At 44.2% G+C, this 22,219-nt stretch overlaps 1 protein-coding gene across 4 annotated transcripts in view; it reads left to right on the top strand.

The window, feature by feature from the left end:
* The first annotated feature begins 4,315 nt into the window (after window positions 1-4,315).
* Window positions 4,316-22,219, top strand: part of LOC138754768 (butyrophilin subfamily 1 member A1-like) — a 30,780-nt gene continuing 12,876 nt past the window's right edge. Inside the window, exons 1-6 of one of the 4 annotated variants that reach the window (XM_069919564.1) lie at window positions 4,316-4,586; window positions 6,625-6,715; window positions 9,596-9,689; window positions 11,779-11,860; window positions 13,394-13,741; window positions 16,946-17,230. In XM_069919564.1, the coding sequence (XP_069775665.1) occupies window positions 11,797-11,860; window positions 13,394-13,741; window positions 16,946-17,230 (697 nt within the window). In that variant the 5' untranslated portion in view covers window positions 4,316-4,586; window positions 6,625-6,715; window positions 9,596-9,689; window positions 11,779-11,796. The remainder of the gene's footprint in view (window positions 4,587-6,624; window positions 6,716-9,595; window positions 9,690-11,778; window positions 11,861-13,393; window positions 13,742-16,945; window positions 17,231-22,219) is intronic. The other 3 variants (XM_069919562.1, XM_069919561.1, XM_069919563.1) reach the window with 3 other exon arrangements.

Raw genomic sequence — 22,219 nt, 5'->3', positions numbered from 1 at the left:
GAGCAAATTGTAATGAGGATGTGGAGAGTCTGCAGATGGATATAGTTAAGCTGGATGAGTGGGCAAAGGTCTGGCAGATGGAGTACATTGTTAGTAAGTGTGAGGTTATCCACTTTGGCAAGAAAAATAAAAGAGCTGAATATTATTTAAATGGGGAAAAACTACAGCATGCTGTTGTGCAGAGGGACTTGGGAATGCTTGTGCATGAATCGCCAAAAGTTAGGTTGCAGGTGCAGCAGGTTATTAAGAAGGCAAATGGAATGTTGGCCTTCATCGCTACAAGAATTGAATTCAGGAGTAGGGAGGTAATGTTGCAACTGTATAAGGTACTGGTGAGACCGCACCTGGAGTACTGTGTCCAGTTCTGGTCTCCATATTTGAGGAAGGATATACTGGCTTTGGAGATGGTCCAGAGGAGATTTACCAGGTTGATCCCTGGGATGAAGGGGTTGACTTATGATGAAAGATTAAATCATCTAGGATTGTATTCGGTCGAGTTCAGAAGAATGAGAGGAGATCTTATAGAAACATAGGATTATGAAGGGTATGGATCGGATAGATGTAGGAAGGTTTTTTGAGCTGGCTGGGGAAACTAAAACGAGAAGACACAGTCTCAAGAATCGGGGGGAGTAGATTTAGGACAGAGATGAGGAAAAATAGTTTTTCGCAGAGAGTAGTGAATGTTTGGAATTCTCTATCCAAGGAACTGGTTGAGACTGCTTCATTAAACATATTTAAAATTCGATTAGATAAATTTTTACATGATAGAGGAATTAGGGGATATGGGGAGAAGGCAGGTAAGTGGAGTTGGGTCATAAATTAGATCAGCCATGATCTTATTGAATGGCGGAGCGGGCTCGATGGGCCATTTTTTGCCTACTCCTGTTCCTACTTACTATGTTCCTATGTTCGAGATGCCTCTGATCCGCGAAAGTAGCCACGTGCTCGGGCTGCGGGAAGAAGGGCCACTATCAGTAGGTCCAGAACCTTGTCCAGAAGCAGCGCGGCATCTGCAACCGACTGCATGCGTGGTAAGGGGGGGGGCGCCATCTTACTTGCTACTGCCCCCATCATCTACACCGCGGCCTACCTCATCAATGACATCATTTCCACCCTCGATGACACCATTTCCGCCTTTTTTCCCCGAAAATGGCCACGTGGTCAACATGGAGGTCACCATCTTGGGCATCAGGCCTCCCCACCAATGACGAGGAGATACCTTTCCTGGCGTCAGTCACCCTGAACAAAGCCAGCCCTCACCCGATCACGAACTCCATGACGCAGATCAAGGTGAATGGGTACAAGACGAACTGCTTCTTCGACAGCGGCAATACTGAAAGTTTTATCCACCCCGAGGTGGTCCGCAGACTCTTCCCTTCCCATCTGGCCGATAACTGGATTGGTAATGATGGCAGCGAAGGACCAACAGACTTGTATCGGGGGTACAGTGTAGCGTCCCTAACGGTGGAGAGGAAATGTTACAATGACTTTGTACTGTTGATCAAGCCCCAGCTCTGTGCGCTGATCCTCCTGGGCCTCGACTTCCAGAGTCAGTTCAGGAGTGTGACGATGGCGTTCGGGGGCCCCCAACTGCCGCTTACCATTCACAACCTCCAGCTCTCGGACCCCACTCCCCAACCAAGCACCCAGTCTCTGGCACCGCCCTGAAGCCTCACCACCCTGTGGATGGCCCCTCTGTCATTATTTGCGAACCTCTCCCCAGACTGAAAACCGATCGCCACCAAGAGTAGGCGCTATAGCACTGAAGATATGGAGTTCATCTGGGCTGAGGTTCAGAGACTCTTGGCGGAGGGGATCATAGCCCCTAGCTCCAGCCCCTGGAGTACGCGGGTCCTCGTGGTCAGAGGGGCAGGCAAGCCCCGGATGGTGATTGAGTATAGTCAAACCATCAACCGCTTCACCCAGTTGGACGCATACCCGCTACCCCGGATAGCCGACTTGGTCAACAATGTCACGCAATATAGTTTTTTCAAACATTAACCTCAAGTTGGCTTACCATCAGCTCCCCCTCCGCCCGAGTGATCGAATCCAGACGGGATTCGTGGCTGACGGCAAACTATTTCACTTCCTGCGGGTGTCTTTCAGTGTTACTAAGTGTCTCTGCTTTTCAGAGCGTTATGGATCGGATGGTGAAGGAGCACAAGCTGACGGCAACGTTCCCATATTTTGACAATGTCATCATCTGCGGCCACGACCAGCAGGACCACGACGCTAACCTCGTCAAGTTCTTATGTACGGCCAAGTCCGTCAACTTGACGTACAACAAGGACAAGTGAGTGTTCAATACAGATCACCTGGCCCTTCTCGGATATGTTGTGGCACATGGTGTCATTGCCCGGACCCTGACCACATGAGACCACTCATGGAGTTCTCAGTCCCAAACACCCTAAAGGCACTGAAGAGGTATTTGGGGCTATTTTCCTATTATGCACAATGGGTGCCCAATTACACCGATAAAGCCCACCCCCTGATTAAGTCCATAACCTTCCCATTATCGGCGGAAGCCCAGGCTGCTTTTCACCAGATCCCAGGAGACATCGCAAAGGCCATAATGCATGCCGTGGACGAATCCATCCCCTTCCAGGGGGAGAGCGATGCCTTTGACTTCACACTGGCCGCCACACTTAACCAGGTAGGTAGGCCGGTAGCATTTTTTTCCCGCACCTTGCACGGTCATGAACTCTGGCATTCCTCCGTCGAGAAGGAGGCACAAGCGACCGTTGAGGCGGTGCGCCACCGGTGACATTACCTGGCCGGTAAAAGGTTTACCCTGCTGACAGACCAGAGGGCAGTGGCCTTCATATTCAATACGAAACAGCAGGGTAAAATCAAAAATGACAAGATTCTTAGGTGGAGGATCAAGTTATCGCCACCTATAATTACTATATCTTTTATTGGCCGGGTAAACTCAATGATCCCTCAGTTGCCCTATCATAGGGGGCATGCGCCTGCATGCATCTCAACCGTCTCCAGGCCCTACATAACAATCCGTGCCACCCCAGAGCCACGAGGTTGTACCATTTCGTCAAGACTCGGACCTCCTGTACTCCGCAGAGGACGTCTGGTCCACGAACAGATGCTGCCAGATCTGCATGGAATGTAAGCCATAGTTCTTCCAGCCAGAAAAGGCACACCTCATTAAGGCCACACGCCCCTTTGAACGACTCAGTGTCGATTTCAGGGGTCCCCTCCCAACCTCTAATAGCAATGCCTACTTCCTGACGGTGGTGGATGAGTTCTCCAGGTTCCCCTTTGCTATTCCCTGTCCGGATATGACCTCGACGACAGTTATCAAGGCGCTGCGTAGCATCTTCACCCTGTTCAGGTACCCCGACTCTATTCATAGCAACTGGGAGTCCTCGTTCATGAATGAGGAACTGCGACAGTACTTCTTGGCCAGAGGCATAGCCACCAGCAGGACCACCAGCTATAACCCCAGGGGTAATGGTGGTGCTCCTGGTCCTCAGGTCCACAAACATGCCAGTGTCCCACTGGCAGGTCATTTTGCCCGAGGCGCTCCATGCCATCCGATTGCTGCTGTGCACCGCTACTAACACCACCCTGCATGAACGCCTCTCTGCTTTCCCGAGGAGATTGGCGAACGGTTCATCCATCCTTCCATGGTTGGCAACCCTAGGGCCGGTCCTGCTATGGAAGCATGTCAGGGGCCATAAGACGGACCCACTGTTGGAAGCGATGCACCTCATACATGCCAACCCCCAGTACGGGGGTACAGTGTGAGGTACCCTGATGGCCACGAGGACACGGTGCCAATCCGAGACTTGGCCGGAGACCCCGAAACAGCCCTGCCTGCGGCGACCAGCCCACACGACACAGGAGTGCAATCCTGGAGTCCGAGCCGCCCGGCTCCTCACCCCAAGAGTCGACCCCCACCCACAAGACATCGGACCACCCCTTTCCCCGGGAGTTCCCCACCATCACCCCACCCCAAACTGTTCCCACCCCAGCCTCCCCCGTGACGGCCTCCTCCCCCCGAGGAGCAATGCACGGACACGCCTGCCACCCCGCCAGTCCGGCAGGAGGAGGAACCTCGACTCAGAGAGAGGGTCTGCCTTTCCCATTTTTTTTTCTTCTTCCCTCTCTCTCTTCCCCTTCCTCATGATCGTTGCTGGTGGTTTCTATTTAAAAAGAGGGGGTGAATGTAATGATATGGTTTATTGTATATAGTAGCCAGTGGATTCTCCCCCGTGACCCAGGCCATAAAGGTGAGCCACCTCCCCCTTCAGGCTGTCTCTGTTATTGTGAGGGCGCCTGGTAGTTTTCAACAAGCCCTTCATCGGGGTTTTAAATAGGATTTAAAGGGATTTGTAATTTAAAACAAATTTTGCGTCTAAAATGCTCAATGATGCCACAACAGAACCAATTCCGGGCTAGTTATCCTGGTTCTGGCTACAGGGCGCAGTTCGGACCATTGAAACGCCAAGTTTCACTCTCTCCGACCCGCCCCCTTGGAAGCGCCCGAGACTCCGGCGGCTGCTCGCATTCACGCAGCAGAGGTGACCCTGAGGGAGGGAGAGCGGGGACTTGGGTGCCGGACTGACCAGGTGAGAGGAGCGAGGGGTAACATGGCCCCGCACGGCATCCCCCTTCCTTTTACCTTCGCCCTCCCCCCCTCCCTCTCCCCCTCCCCCCCTCCCTCTCCCCCCTCCCTCTCCCCCCTCCCCTCTCCCCCTCCCCTCTCTCCCCCTCTCCCCTCTCTCCCCTCTCTCCCCCTCTCCCCTCTCTCCCGTCCTCTCTCCCTCCCTCCCTCTCTCCCCCCCTCCCCTCTCTCCCCCCCCTCCCCTCTCTCCCCCCCCTCCCCTCTCTCCCCTCTCTCCCCTCTCTCCCCCCCTCCCCTCTCTCCCCCTCTCCCCCTCCCCCTCCCTCTCTCCCCCCTCCCTCTCTCCCCCCTCCCTCTCTCCCCCCTCCCTCTCTCCCCCCTCCCTCTCTCCCCCCTCCCTCTCTCCCCCCTCCCTCTCTCCCCCCTCCCTCTCTCCCCCCTCCCTCTCTCCCCTCTCTTCCGCTTTCTCCTTTTCTCTTTCCCTCCCTCCGTCCCTCCCCCCGAAAGCACTGAAGAGACAGCAGGTCGGTAGAAGGGATCCCGTGGATTCCACCCTCTCCCCGCTGAAACGCTGCAGAGCTCTTATCTATTGATCTCAAGTCCAAATGTGCAGACGTTCCTGATGAAATGGTTCCCAGTCGGGAAGGAGCGGCTGCCTTGAACTCGCGTTTCCAGTAAATTGACGAGGCTGCGGGAGCGGAAAATATATACAGTAATTACGGTAGCCCAGCCCTCGGCTCCTAATGCAAATTTATGTACATTGCCGTATATTTCGGCGTATAAGACAGCCTTTAGATATGCAATTTCAGTCTGAATGGCATGGTTTTATGTATATTGGGTGTATAATACGACCCATAAATATGTGCGTTGGCTGAACTGTTGGACTTGGCCGGAAGGTGGGAGCATCTACAAAACCGAGAAAGTGGGAAGCCAGTTTTAACTTTTAATGGAGACATACATTTCGGCCCACGAGTCAGTGCCACCCATTTTATACCCCATTAAAACCGACACCCTGATATGCCTTTGAAGGGCGGGAGGAAACTGGAAGCGCCCGGGGGAACCCACGCAGACACGGGGAGAGCGCCGCCTCGCAGAGAGCGCCGCCTCGCAGAGAGCGCCGCCTCGCAGAGAGCGCCGCCTCGCAGAGAGCGCCGCCTCGCAGAGAGCGCCGCCTCGCAGAGAGCGCCGCCTCGCAGAGAGCGCCGCCTCGCAGAGAGCGCGGGATTCGAATCCTGCTCGGTGGCGCTGTAAAAGTGTTGCACTAACCGCCTGATGGGCTTGCTAAATTCGTCTCAGACGGCAATCATGATATTGAAGGATTTTAGATGCAGTTTTTGTTTAAACAATAACAATTTATTTCAAATAGCGTAAAAATTTCTTGTAGGGTGAGGTCTGAGTGGGTTATGGAGTCAATCAAGTGGTATTTTGGGCAGAATTTTAAGGATTTTGCAATGCCTTCTAAGACAACCCCTGTTTTTGACGTTTTTTTTCGGCATTTCAAGGGTTGTCTTAAACACTGAAATATACGGCATGTATTTGGAGACCTCAAGACCGACACCTGTTCTGTTACTCCACGACAGAATGCCAAGCCATGTTTTCATGATGTTATTATTAACTGTTTGAAAAATCAATGGGGTTCCTTTCACTCCCTTTCTTCTATCGTTATCATTTTAAAAGTATTGACAATGAAGCAGAATTAGGCCATTCAGCCCATCTAGTCTCCCCCACCATTTAATCATGAGCTGATCCACTTTAGCCCCCTTGCCCGGCCTTCTCCCCATAAGCTTGAATGCCCTATCATGGCAGCAAAAAATTCAATTAAACACATCGACATAAGGGATTACCTAATGGCAGTGTCTAAAGACATCACAGTGGAATACAGGGTCAAAAAAAATTTTTTTTTACCCAAACATAAGTTTTGAACTCTTAAAGAGGAGGAAGGAGTTTAATACAGCAAAATCGATTTTATGGAAAAAAGGTTACAAATTCATGTTAAGACATCCAGCTGTACTTAAAATATTTATACCCGCGGAACAAAACAGACTGTTCTCGGATCTGGAGGAAGTGCAAGAATTTGCAGAACGTTTGCACGACAGATGAAGAGATGTAACGAGAATGAAGAACGGCAATAAAGTATATATAAAGATGTAAAAACAATGTATATGTAAAGAACTAAAGAGGGAGAAGGGAAGGAAGAAAGTGGGGAACAAGAGAGCTTTGTTATTTGTGTTTGTTTAAAAAAAAAAGTGTTTCCTGGGGAGGGCTGGGGGGGGAGAGGGAATAACCATCACTGCAAAATCAGTTGACACTTGCGAGCAAGATCGCAATCTAAATTGAAAGGGGAGTTGTGTTTGACCGGCAAGGGATAAGGGGCTACTCGAGGGGGGGAGGGCATTTGGGGGTTATGGTATTTGTGGGTGTGGGAACTGCTGTGGTATTTTATGTTTTAAATGTGTTGTCGTACATTAAGTTTAATAAGGGAAAATTAAGAGATGAAAATGGGAAAAAGGGGGATGGAGGTGGTGAAGAAGTGAAAAAGAAATATAAGCAAGATTTAAGATGGCCATGTTGAACTATATGCCTATAAACATTAATGGAATACATAATCAAATCAAAAGGAAGAGGCTACTAAATTTGTTGAAGGAAAAAATAGATATAGCATTTGTGCAGGAAACGCATCTAACTGAACTAGAACATAACAAATTAAAGAGAGTCTGGGTAGGACACATAACAGCAGCATCTTATTATTCAAAAGCTAGAGGTGTAGCCATACTATTTAACAAAAATATACCAATTAAAATAGAGTAGGAAATATTAGATCTGGCAGGGAGGTATGTAATGATAAAATGTCAGATATACTTAGAATTTTGGCATTTGCTCAATATATATATGCGCCTAACAAGGAAGATCAAAAGTTTATGCAGGATATTTTTTTGAGGATTGCAGACACACAAGGAAATATATTGATAGGAAGAGATTTTAACTTTAATTTGGACACAATGTTGGATAAAACTAGACAAAAGACAAGTAATAAGAATAAAGTAACCAAATTTATGGTTAAATCAATGCAGAAAATGAAACATGGATATATGGAGGAGGCAGCACCCAAGAGAGAAGGAATATTCATATTATTCGAGTAGGCACAAAACTTACTCAAGGATCGATATGTTTTTATTGTCAGCCTACATTCAAGGGAGAGTTAGGAAAACTGAGTATAAAGCTAGGGATTTAATATATCCTGTACTTTATGGTTATTCTATTATTGGCAATAGAACTGCAGGACATCCCACCAAGAACATATAGATGGAGGTTAAACTCCATGCTACTTAAAAGGCAGGAATTTGGGGAGTTTATTGAATGCCAAATTAAAACATATTTTGAAATAAACACAGGATCAGTGAAAGATAAGTTTATATTATGGGACGCAATGAAAGCCTTCATTAGAGGGCAGATAATAAGTTATGTGACTAAGATGAAAAAGGATTACAATTGGGAAACAGAGCAGTTGGAAAGGGAGATAGTAAGTTCAGAAAAGGAATTAGTAAAAGGGGATGATATAATGAAAAGGAGAGAATTGGTGGACAAAAAAATAAAATATGAAACATTACAAATGTATAAGGTGGAGAAGAACATAATGAAAATAAACCAAAAAACACATAAAATATTAGCCTGGCAACTTAAAACAGAACAAGCTAAAAGAACGGTATTGTCATCAAGGAAAAAGGACAAACAAATTACATATAACCCAACAGAGATTAACGAAAACTTTAAGGAATTTTATGAACAATTATACCAAACTGAGAATGAGCGGAAAGATGATAAAATAGAGGAATTTTTAGCTAAAATTGAACTGCCAAAATTGCAAGAAGAAACTAATAAAACCATTTGAAATAGAGGAAGTACAGGATATATTAAAAAAGCTGCTGAACAATAAAGCATCAGGAGAGGATGGATTTCCAATAGAATTTTGTAAAACATTTAAAGAGTTATTAATTCCTCCTCTCCTGGAAGTAATGAACCAGGTAGAAGAAGCACAAAATTTATCAAATTCATGTAAGACAGCAATAATTACAGTAATACCAAAGACGGGGAAGGATCCATTATCACCAGCATCATGTAGACCAATATCTCTACTTAACTCAGATTATAAGATAATAGCAGAATTGTTAGCAAACAGATTGGCTGATTGAACCAAAAATAGTAAAACAAGATCAAACGGATTTATTAAGAAAAGACGAACAGTGGATAATGTCTGTAAACTTATTAATCTAATTCATGCAGTTCAAGGGAATAAGAAACCAACAGTGGCTGTTGCTTTAGACGCTGAAAAAGCCTTTGACAGAGTAGAGTGGAACTATTTACTTAAAGTATTACAGAAGATTAGTTTACCAGAAAAATATATAAATTGGATTAAAGCATTGTATAATGGACTGTTAGTGAAGGTAGCAGTGAATGGATATGTATCGAATCAATTTAAATTAGGTAGGTCAATTAGAGAGGGATGTTCATTATCCCCCTCATTGTTCGCCTTAGCAATAGAACCTTTGGCAGAACTGATAAGAATAGAAAATAAAATAAAAGGGATAAAAATAAAGAAGAAGGAGAATAAAATCAGTTTATTTGCGGATGACATCATAGTAAACCTAACAGAACCAGAGATATCAATAAAAGAATTATATAAGAAACTGAAGGAATATGGAGAAATATTGGGGTACAAGATCATCGCAAATATAAGTGAAGTGATGCCAATGAGTAATGCAGATTATACAGAATTTAAAAAAGAATCACCATTTAAATGGCAAGCACAAGCAATCCGATACCTAGGTATTAGATTAGATAATAACTTAAGCCACTTGTACAACCTAAATTATCAGTCACTAATAAAGAAAGTCACTAATAGAGAACATTAGAAAGAATTACCGCTAAAGTTGATAGGAAGGGTAAACTGCATTAAAATGAATGTGTTCCGAAGGATACAATATTTATTTCAAACATTACCAATTCCCTTAACAGAATTTTTTTTTAATGAACTTCTTCTTTGGCTTGGCTTCACGGACGAAGATTTTTAATGAACTAAAGAGAACAATAAGGAGATTCTTGTGGAAAGGTAGGAAACCGAGGGTAGCGTTAGATAAATTAACAGAGAGGTATAATCAAGGTGGTTTGCAGTTACCAAACTTTAGAAATTATTATAGATTATAGATATTTATCAGATTTTTACCAGACGAGGGAAAAACCAGACTGGACTAAGATAGAACTAGATAAAATAGGCGAGAAGGTACCAGAACATATAATTTATAAATGGGATGAAAGGCTGGTGCAATATAAAAGCTCACCATTATTGCATCATTTACTTAATACATGGAAGATCCACTTAGAAAGGAAAATAACAAATGACCAAATACCAAAAGTATTATTGATAAAAAATCAGCTAATCCCTTTTACGATAGACAACCTTTCCTTTAGAGAATGGAAGAGAAAATGAATCAAAAGAATAGAAAATTGTTTTTTGGGAAATAATTTATTAACATTTGAACAGTTGAAGTACAAATATGAAATAACTCGTGGTACAATGTTTGCATATCAATTGAAAGCTTATTTAAAGGATAAATCGGGAAACAACTTGAGATTACCTGAAGGAAGCAGCTTTGAATATGTGATTACACACACAATGATGATTAAAAGATTTATAAGGAACATGTACATTAAGCTGCAAGATAAGGAAAATGATGAAATAAACTATAAACCTAAGCAGAAGTGGGAAAAGGATTTAAACATAAAGATAAAAAATGAGGCATGGAAAAGTTATGTTCTGGAACTATGAAGAATACAATAAACACAAGGTTACGTATGATCCGTATAATTGGTTACACAGGGTATATATTACTCCTCAAAAATTAAAAGAATGGGATTCAACATTATCAAATAGATGTTTTCGCTGTAAGAAGGAAATGGGAACAACATTACATGCAACTTGGGCATGCACGAATGTGAATACGTTTTGGGAAGAACTAAATAAAATTACAAAAAATAACATACCAAAAAAACCAGAGATCTTTTAAGTAACATAAGAAGTCTGGTGCCTGTGACATCACAGGCCGAGTTAACAACCCTCATCTTAAGCATTGTACCAGACAGTGATGCAACCAGCCAGAATGCTCTCCATAGTCCACCTGTAGAAGTTTTCGAGATTCTTCGGTGATGTACCGAATCTCCTCAAACTCCTCACAAAGTATAGCCGCTGGTGAGCCTTCTTCATGATTGCGTGAACATGGAGGCTCAGGGACAGATCCTCGAGATGTTGACACCAAAGAATTTGCAGTTCTTGATCCTCTCCACGACTTAGTCCTTGTTGACATGTTCCCCTGACTTCGTCCTGAAGTCCACAATCATCTTGGCTTTGCTAACATTTGCTAAGGGTGAAAGGTGAGATGTTTACTGGGAACATCTTCACACAGAGAGTGGTGGGAGTGCGGAACGAACTGAAGTGGTGAATGTGGGCTCCATTTTAACATGGATGAGAGTGGTATTGTCCCAGGTGCAGATAAATGGGACTACACAGAATAATAATTCAGCACAGATTAAATGGGCCCAAAGGCCTGCTTCTGTGCTGTAGTGTTCTGTGGTATTAATAAGAAGGGTTGGGAGTTTAAGAAAGAGTGTTGGACAAATTATGATGGGTATAGATTGAGTTAATTCAAACAGGCTTTTCTGAGGTTAGGAAAGATATAAACCAGAGGATTTGGGTTAAAGGTGAAGAGTTGAAGCAAACATTCAGGGGAACTTCTTCACACAGAGAGTCGTGGGAGTGTGGAACAAGCTGAAGGGGTGAATGCAGGTTCCATTTTAACATTTTTAAGAAAAATTTGGACAGGTACATGGATGGGAGGGGTATGGCCCGGCTGCAGGTCCGTGGGACTAGCCGGTGGTTCTCAACCTTTTTCTTTCCACTTGCATGTGGGATAGGTGCTCTGAGGTTAGTATGGGATTATTTATGTGAGTGGAAAGGTAAAAACAGAACTGGACCAGGCAAAATCATACTGGATGGACTGAAGGGCCTGTTTCTGCGCTGTAATGCTCTTGAAGGTTGAAGAAGCAGGAAATGTTATGAATGTGGATGTAAGTGGTACCGGTGGAGCTACAGACATGCTGACAATTTGCTTATGTTCCACTAAAAAAAATTGTATTTTCTTCAGGCAATCAATTCCATACCCATGATGGATAAAACTTGGTTTGGGGAATTGTTCCTAATTTGCATTCTTCAGACTAAATTATCAGGTAAAGATATTTGATTTCTTTTTGTTTCATTTTATTACTTTATTTTAATGTTTTTTGGTGCAACTATATTAATTACATACCCATGTGCTTCTGGAACAAACTACTGTATATATGTGTGTAATTGATGAATTTTGTGGACCAATTTTTTGGGTAAAATTTAGGGTAGTGAATGGAAAGTATTCTGCTTGGAGGACAGCGACTAATAGACCCCTGATCTTAGTGATATTTATGAGTGACCTTGATGAAGGGCAGAAGGATGGGTCAGTAAGTTTATGGATGGAGGAGTTGTGGATGGAGCTGAAGGTTGTCGTAGGTTACAAAAGAATATAGACAGGATGCAGATTTGGGAGGAAAAGTGGCAGGAGGAGTTCAATCTGTATAAATGTGAGATGATGCAATTTGGAAGGTCAAACCATAAGGCTGAATACAGGGTTAATGGTCAGATACTTGACAGTGCAGAGGGACCCTGGGGTCCAAATCTATACATCTCTCAAGATTGCCTTGACAGGATAGTTAAAGAAGGCCTATGGGATGCTGGGCTTCATTAATTGGGGGATTGAGTTCAAGAGGAGAGAGGTCATGTTGCAACTCTACAAATCTCTGGTGAGACAGCACTTGTGTTCAGTTCTGGTCACCTCATTATATGAAGGATATGGAAGCAATGGAGAGAGGGCAGAGGAAATTTACTGGAATGTTGTCTGGATTTGAAAATCATTCTTATGAGGCAAGGTTAACAGAGCTGGGACTTTTCTCTCTGGAGCGAAGAAGGATGAGAGGAGACTTCTTAGAAGTCAACAAGATTCTGAGAGGCATGGATAAGGTGGAGAGTCAGTGCCTTTTTCCCAGGGTAGGAACAGCAAATACCAGGGGACATCTGTACAAAGTGAAGGGAGGAAAGCTTAGTGGAGACATCAGGGGTGAGTTTTCTTCACACAGGGATGATGGGACTAGAGGTGAGACTACCAGGGATGGTGGTGGGGGCATTTAACAGACTCTTAGACAAGCAGATGGATGAAAGAAAAATAGAGGGTTATGGGGTAGAAAAAGTTTAGTTTTTTATTTGGTTGGAATATTATAACATTGCGGGCCAAAGGGCCTGTACTGTGGTGAAATGTTCAGCTCTCAAGTTTAAAGATATCATGTAATAGCCTAGCTATTACATGTAATATTACACAAAATTGTGTTCTGTCTGCCATAAGGGAAAGAGTCACTGTGGATATTGCCCAGCACCCCTTACTGTACAAGAGAAAGAGAAGCAAAAGGGAGTCCTTTCAGAGACACTGGGTGTCCATAGATCCACCTCCAGCGCTCCCGCAGCTCTGGATCCAAACCTCCGACACAATCAGGAAGCCTTCAGCACCCGAGGCCCCTTGGGAGTCTTTCTTGCCCTCAGCAGCCTTTCGAATCCCAGCTCCGATACCTGGCTTCCTCCACACCTGCCCTGGGCATCTCACCATTCCTAACTCCCCACCCTTCCATCCAAAACGAATTCCTGGATTATAACTGATCGGCTCGTCTGAAATGTTTTGACAGGAGGTTTTCGGGTTGTCGGACCAAACGTCTCGCCGGTGGTCTTGACAGGTGGAGATGCATTGTTGGAGTGTCGTACGGAACCGCCAGTGTCCTTGACAAACCTGGAGGTTCGATGGTTTAAGGACAGCTTTACTTCGCCAGTGCATTTGTACACCAGGGGTCAGGACCAACCGATGGAGCAGGATGCGGCTTATCGAGGGAGGACGGAGCTTTTTAAAGAAGCATTTAATGTTGGAAACGCCTCCCTCAAGTTGAGGAATATAAATCCATTTGATGACGGAGAATACAAGTGTTTTATCGATTTCAAAACAATCTATGAAGAAGCAAAGATACATCTAAAAGTTGGAGGTTAGAATCTATCATTCAAAATCTTGTATTTTTACAATTAATTGGCAAACTCTGAGACTTAGACCAGCCAAATACCATCGTTTAAATAGGAAAAGTCGCAGCATGACACACTTAGTTATACAGTTCAGAGATCCCTGGTTGCGTGCAATTCAATCCTTTGTTTTTAGTGGTTGGTTTGGGGTAGATTTAGTCTCCCTCCTCTTCTCCGTAGTAGTGTTTCCCTCACCTCTGGTATTCCAGCTTTGTGGACTCCAGAGCAGACTCCCCGAACTCAAAACTGCTCGAGTCTTTGAAGGGCAACTTCAACCCACATTATTCACTCAAAACATATAATTTACTTCTCAAATACAAGTACTATGTCAGCTTATTTAGAATTTCCTTCCCTCCCCACAGAACTTTGAAAATTAAACAATTGCTCTAATTTTCCTTTGTGTAATTATTGTGGTGTGAGATATAATTGGTGTAAGAAATTATATTGTACCAATCTTAGTCTGGCGTTGATCACCGATCAAGGTAAATCTGACCAATGCTCATTGATCATTATTCCCAAGACTAACTCCCACCTCTCCCTCGATCTTTGCAGGCCCAGTTTTGGGCTTTCGCTGAAGTACAAAGTACATTCTGGATATAAATTTAGGAGCACCTCCTGTTTTAGGGCCCATTTTTCCTTCAGGAAGGATCTTAACTGGAGAAAGTAGTGGAAGGTTCCATGAGGACATGAGCTTGTCTATTTTCATAGCAGTCCGATTCCCTTTCAGTGCCAAATATCCAGAATTTTGTTACCTAAATTCACAGGCATCAGTTTGTTTTTGGCGATATTACAATCTCTTTACTGATACAATCATTAATTTCCTTTCAGATTTTTACCAGATGTTTTCGGATGGGGTTATCTGTTCTTTTATTTATTAATTTGGCATTTGTTTTGTAAATGAAGTCTTTTGCCAGCCCTTTCCCCCATGGTATGTAATCCTATGCTAACCCATTTTGGTGGTTCACCTTCGTCAAATAAAGATTTGGGAAACCATGACTGGGCTGCCAAGTGATATTTCCTAAAATCAGGTCATCGTATCCTTCCCCCCGCCCCCCCTACAAATTTATAATTCCAAGTCAGTCTTGCCATGGAGATCCCGAAGACCTTGCCATTCCACAGGAATGCTCTTATGCTGCCATTAAATATTCAAATAAAATTGTGGTAGATAAATAGGAATGCATTGAAATAAATACTGCAATCTCGGCAGCAACTTCATTTTGATACAGTTTACCCTGCCTTTCAACGTGATGGACAGGCTTTGATCTTTTCGAGGATCGGGGTATAGTTGAATTTCTATAAGTTTCCCAAATCTCTGTCCTTTGTTATCCTTAGGTGTTTAAAACTACCTGATTGCCACTTGAAACGGCTCCCCTGTTTATATCTTTCGTAGTTCGAATCAGTCAGGGTCATAATCCTACTTTTTTCCAAATTTACTTTATATCCAGAGATTATGCCGTAATCTTCCAGGGTGGCCTGCAATTTGGGTAATGACTCAGCTAGTTTAATATAATAGCACATCGTCTGCGAATAGGTTTATTTTATGTTTATTTTGCCCCATCTTGAATCCCCTTGTGTGTGGGTCCTTTCTAATATATTCTGCTAATAATTCAATGTAACCAAATAATCATTTAATAATTACAGTACGGAATAGGCCATCTCAGCTCCTCTCGTCCTCACCAGTTTAAGTGAACTCCTCTAGTCCCACCTACCTGTTCCCTGCCCCCTCACATCCATGCACTCATGCAACCTTCTCTGAAATGACAGAATTGACCCTGCTGCAACCACCTCTTCCAGAAGGTCATTCCACTCAGCACCCCTCTCTGAGTGAAGAAGCTTCCTCTCATGTTACTTCTATACTTATGCCCCCTCGTTCCAATCTCACCTACCCTTAAGGGCAAGAGCCTATTCACATCTATTCTGTCTATCCCCTCATAATTTTAAATATCAAATTTCCCCTCAACCTTCTACGCTCTAATGAATAAAGACCCAGTCTACTCAATCTTTCTTTGTATTCTAGAAATATCTAATACAAACAGCCCTGGAGACAGTGGACAACCCTGTCTGCTAGACCTATTTAAGGGGAATGTCGTCGAAATTTGGCCATTTTTCATGATACTTGCTTGAGCTTTAGAAAATAATGTTTTTACCCAATTAATATATGTTTGTCCCAGTCCAAATGTTTCCATTTCTTTAAATAGATATGGTCATTTCAATCTATTGAAGGCCTTTTCTGCATCCACTGGATTGTGCCGAATGTATTAGATTCAATTATTTTCCCAAGTCTCTTTTTTTTAATAAAACCTGCTTGGTCCAGCTTTATTAATTTTGGGAGATATTGGCCAATCCCTAAGCCAGTGCTTTGCCTATTATCTTGTCATCTGTATTTAATAGCGCAATGGGTCTGTAAGACGCAGGTTTTCATGGATCTTTATTCTTCTTGGGTAACATCACAATTACTGCTATTTGTGGGCCCAGCCCTGACCTCTGAGACACACCACTCATTGTTGATTGCCAACTAGGAAAATACCCATGTATCCCAAAACTCTCTGCTATCTATTGGTTAACCAATCCTCTATCCTTGCTCGTGCATCACCTCCAACTCTAAATTTTTTAAATTTAGGCATATAGCGTGCTAACAGGCCACTTCAGCTCATGTGTCTGTGCCGCTCAATTTATACCCAATTAACCAACACTCCTGGTACGTTTAACGGCGTTGCGTTAACCGCTGCGCCCACCGTGCCTTCCAGATAACTCCGATGTTGTGTAAAAGCCAAACCATGGGGTTATTTACAATGATTCTAAAAGATGGAGAGTGGCCTAGTTAGCGCAGAGGATCGCACGGTTAGTGTGGTGTTATTACACCGCCAGTGACCCGGGTACAAATCCATCGCGGTCTGTAAGGAGTTTGTGCATTCTCCCTGTGACCTGCGTTGGTTTCCTCCAAAAACATAAGGGGGTTGTGGATTGATTGGTTTGTTCGTCTTAAGAGCTGGAAGAGCCTGTTATCGCGCTGTACGACTCATTTTTTTAAAATATCTTGGGTATGCTTTCAGCTTCTGCAGAAAATGCATAGGTCAGTAAAGCAAAGAACCTAATTTATACTCTGACCTAATCTTCTGGGTAAACTCAATTCTTAGTTCACCTCTTTCCTGATAATTGTACTTGAATTGCAGGTATGGGACATCAGCCTTTGATTCACATGGAAGCAATCTCTCAGTGGGGTATTCGTCTTACCTGTACATCTAATGGTTGGTATCCACGGCCAAATGTCCATTGGATCAATGGAAAAGGAGAAATTATTTCAGCACAATCCCTGACCATAGAGAAGGACCGGTTGAGTGGCCTTTTTAATGTTTTGAGTCGGGTTGATGTAAGAAGTGATTCCGTGAATAGGTTTTCTTGCCTAATGCAAAACCCTTTATTGAACAAAGGTGAAGAAGCAGATCTCCAAGTAGCAGGTACGTGAATGATTTTTAATTGTTTTATCACCAAACACCCGCCCCCAACAAAACTGTTTCCTCTTTGATGCGGCACGGTTAGCGCAACGCCGTTACAGCACCAGCATTTGGGGGTCTGGGTTCGAATCCCGCGCTGTTTGTAAGGAATTTGTACGTTCTTCCCGTGTCTGCGTGGGTTTTCCCCGGGGGCTCCGGTTACCTCCTACCGTTCAGAACATTCCAGTGGTCAATTGGGTGTAATTGGGCGGCAAGGACTCCGGGGCCCAAAGGGCCTGTTTCCGTGCTGTATGGACGTATGATGGCTGTTTCCAGGTATGGTTCCGAGGTGTCATTTCTATCCTGGAAATACCTTCAGAGCAGGTCACACAGCCTTTCCATTAACATCGCATTGGAACCAGAGACCACAACAGCACAGAAAGTGGTCCTTTGGCTCATCTGGACCCTGCCGATTATTCTGCCTAGTCCCATAGACCAACAGCCAGTACATATCCCTCCATACCCCTTCTCAAACCCACAACGTTCCTCTTGGGGCAAAGGTGCACGAATGCAACTGGTTGCAGTTTTGTTTCAGACTTTGGGACAAATCAGTTCTTTTATTGTCATGAAATAGTACTGAACACGTAATATTACGGGAAATGGCCTTCTGCCTGGCGTAAAGCAGACAAAGATTTGCTGTTAGTTTCACCTGTTGCCCCTTATAGTGCGAGAGAAAGAGAAGTCCCTTCAGAGACACTGTGGTCCATGGATTCGCCTCCAGCGCTCCCACAACCTCTGCAGCCACACGGACTCCTGTTTGATCCATCGGCAGCCCGAGCTCCAGGTCCAAACCTCCCGACATCATCACCTGAAGCCCTTCGGGGGCCTTTCTTGGCCTCAGCGTCCTCTTGAATCCCGATTCCGATACCAGGTTCCCATGAGCCAGTCTCCAGCAGCCCATATCCTGCATCCTTCACTGATCCGCTGCCATAGTCAGGTCATCTCCTGTGCTTCTCCTTTTCAATGGGGTGGGGGGGGGGGGTTTGTTCTCCCAATTCTGGTATCCTGCACCACTCCATTGCTCCCCCAGAATCTGGTCCACTGCCCCCTATGTGCACTGCCATTTTGGGCACAGACTTCTGCAGTTCTAAGATATCAAAAAAGAAACACTGCCGTCTACTTTAACAGACTGTTTAAAGCCTGTACAGAGCCATCGGGATTAGGAGAGGGTGGTAGGAGCCTGTGGGGGTTGTGCTTCATGCCCTCCTGGGCCTTTCAGTCCTTTTAGTCTGTGCCAAACTATTATTCTGCCCAGTCCCACTGACCTGCACCCAGTCCATAGTTCTCCATACCACTCTCATCCCTGTACCTGTCCAAATTCTTCTTGTGTTAAAATTGAGCCCGCATTCACCACTTCAGCTGGCATCTCTGTGTAATGTTCACCCTCATGTTCCCCCTAAACCTTTCCACTTTCACCCTTAACCCATGTTAAAGTCCTAACCTGTTAAATCTTTCCCTGTAACTCAGTTCTTGAAGTCCGGGCAACATCCTAGTAAACCTTCTCTGCACTCTTTCAGTCTTATGGCTGTCTTTCCTGTAGTTAGGTGACCAAAACTGCACACAATTCTCCAAATTTGGCCTCTCCAATGTCTTACACAACTTTACCATAACATCCCAACTCCTATAGTCAATACTTTGATTTATGAAGGGCAATGTGCCAAAAGCTCTTTTTACATCCCTGTCCACTTGTGTCGCCACTTTCAAGGAATTATGAATCTGTATTCCCAGATCCCTCTGTTCAACCACACAACTCAGTGCCCGACCATTTGCCGTATATGTCCTACCTTGGTTTGTCCTTCCCAAATGCAGCACCTCAAACTTGTCTGCATTAAATTCCATTGGCCATTTTTCCAGCCGGTCCAGATCCCTGTGCAAGCTTTGAAAGCCTTCCTCGCTGTCCCCAACGCCTCCAATCTTTGTGTCATCTGCAAATTTGCTGATCCAATTTCCCACATTATCTCCAGATCATTGATATAGACAACAAGCATAAATGGACCCAGCCCTTATCCATGAGGCCCACCACTAATCACAGGCCTCCAGTCTGAGAAGCCATCATCCACCACCACTCTCTGGTTTCTCCCGTATAACCAATGTCGAATCCAGTTTACTACCTTGCCATGAATACCAAATGTCTGAACCTTTCTGATTAACCTCCCATATGGGCTTTGTCAAAGGCCTGACTAAAGTCCATGTAGAAACATTCACAGCCTTTCCTTCATCAACTTTCCTGGTAACCTTATCTAAAAACCCTACCAGAGTAGTTAAACACAACCTACCACACACAAAGTTGTTGACTATCCTTAATCAGTCCTTGGCTATCCAAATACTTGTATATCTGATCTCTAAGAACACCTTCCAATAATTTACTGACATAAGGCTCACCAGCTAACAATTTCCAGGGCTACCTTTGGAGCCTTTTTTAAACAATGGAATAACATGAGCTACCCTCCAATCCTTCGGCACCACACCCGTGGCTAAGGATATTTTAAATATTTCTGCCAGAGACTCTGCAATTTCTACACTAGCCTCCCTCAAGGTGTGAGGGAACATCTTGTCAGGCCCTGGGGATTTATCCACCATTATTTGCTTTAAGGCATCAAGCACCTCCTCCTCTTTAATCTGTATGGGTTCCATGACCTCACTGCTTGTTTTCTTAACTTCCCTTGACTCTGCCAGTTTTCTGAAGTAAATACTGAACAGAACACCCAATTAAGATCTCCCCCATCTCATCCAGCTCCATACAAAGCCAACCACTCTGATCTTCAAGGTGACCAATTTTGTCCCTTACTATCCTTTTGCTCGTAATATACCTGTAGAAACCCTTAGGATTTTCCTCCACGTTGTCTGCCAAAGCAACCTCATGCCTTCTTTTAGCCTTCCTGATTTCTTTCCTGAGCTTTTCGTTGCATTTTTTATTCTCCTCAAGTACTTCTTTTGCTCTGTGTTGTCTATACCTGCTGTACACATCTCTCTTCTTCTTAACCAGATCCCCAATTTCACTTGAAAACCAAGATTCCCTATGCCTACTAACCTTGCCTTTAACTGGGACGGCACAATTGGTTTTACAGTTAGCGTAATGCCTTTACAGTGCCAGCGGTCGGGACCACAGCTTGAAATCCGTGCTTTCTGTAAGGAGTCGGTATGTGTCTGTGTGGGTTTCCCTGGGTGCTTCGACTTCCTCCCACCATTCTAAACGTACTGGTTAATTGATCGTAAATTGGGCGGCACGGACTCATGGGCCAAAATGGCCTGTTAATGTGCTGTATCCCTAAAAATTTAAATTACGACATGACCATACAAACTCTGTACACTCAAAATTTCATCTTTGAAGGTCCTCCACTTACCTCGCATGTCCTTGTCAGAGACAATTCATCCCCATCCACGCCCTCTAGATCCCTTCTCATCTCCTCAAAATGGGCCTTTCTCCAATTGAGAACCTCAACCCGAGGCCCAGACCTACCCTTCTGTCACCTGACCTGTCTTGTTCCCTAATAGGAGATCCAGTATTGCCCTCTCTCTAGTTTGTACCTCTCTGTATTCTTTTCTGAACACATTTTTCAGCCTCCAAGCCATCCAGCCCTTTTACAGTGTAGGAGTCCTGGTCGATATAGGGAATGTTAAAATCAATTATCACAACCTTGTGTCTGCTAACCTCTCAGCAGATATGCTCCTCCAATTCTCATTGACTATTGGGCGGTCTATAATACAACCTCATGAGTGCACAAAATTACCTTTAGTCTACCGTAAGACCAACAAAGAGCATTGATTGATGCCCCTTATAGTCAGGGAAAGACAAGCAAAAGAGAGTCCCATCAGTGTCTCTGGATTCGTCTTCAGCGCTTCTGCAGTCACACAGACTCCTGTTCAACTGGAGCCATTGGCAACCTGAGCTTCAGATCCAAACCTCTGACATGACCAGGAAGCCTTCAGCGCCCGAGGTCCCCAGTTCCGATACCTGGGTCTTGCGAGCCACTATCCAGCAGCCTGATGCAAGTCCTTTGACAGCAGCCCACGGTCTGTGTGGGTTCCTCGCCCACAAGTCGACAACAGCACGCTGCCCATTTGCGTCCTTCAGCCACAGATCCCCTCTCTGGTCCACCGCCATGGTCACCGTCCTTAGGGTCGTCTCCTCGGCTTCTCCTCAACGAAGCCATTCTCCTCCTTCACGGTGCCCTGCGCCAGTCCGCTGCTCCCCGGGAGTCTGCAACCCCTCAAGGCCACTGCCGAACACAGGAGCTGCCCTCCATTTAAGCAGGCTTTTTTTATTTTTTTTTATTTTTCACACCATAAACCACATTAACCATGATACATACTCTTTCCTTTTCAAATATATACAGTGCCATTTTCTCCCCCCCCTCCCTCCTCCCATCCCACCCTCCCTACCTCACCCCCCCCCCCCCCGTCCATTTAAAGTACAAAATCTAGGGTACATTAAACCAGTCAAACAATGTTGTCATTCAATAAAAATAAACAAGAAATTCCACTGAGTCAATTCTTTTCATTTCCTTCTCCTTTCGTTAATTTAGGTAGTGAATGTCCCCGGTAGGTTTACTCTATTGTGTTTCATGTAAGGCTCCCATATTTGTTCAAATATTTCAATATTATTTCTTAAACTATATGTTATTTTTTCTAATGGAATACATTTATTCATTTCTATATACCATTGTTGTATTTTCAAATTATCTTCCAATTTCCAGGTTGACATAATACATTTTTTTGCTACGGCTAGAGCTATCTTAACAAATCTTTTTTGTGCACCATCCAAATCAATTCCAAATTCTTTGTTTTTTATGTTACTTAGGAGGAAGATCTCTGGATTCTTTGGTATATTGTTTTCTGTAATTTTATTTAATATTTGGTTTAGATCTTCCCAAAATTTTTCTACTTTCTCACATGTCCAGATTGCATGAATTGTTGTTCCCATTTTTTTTTACATCGAAAACATCTATCAGA

This window comes from Narcine bancroftii, chromosome 2, assembly GCF_036971445.1.
Source record: "Narcine bancroftii isolate sNarBan1 chromosome 2, sNarBan1.hap1, whole genome shotgun sequence".
NCBI classification, from domain to species: Eukaryota; Metazoa; Chordata; class Chondrichthyes; order Torpediniformes; family Narcinidae; genus Narcine; species Narcine bancroftii.
The sequence above is the reverse complement of the archived record's forward strand: the minus strand, read 5'-3'. Positions and strand labels throughout refer to the sequence as shown.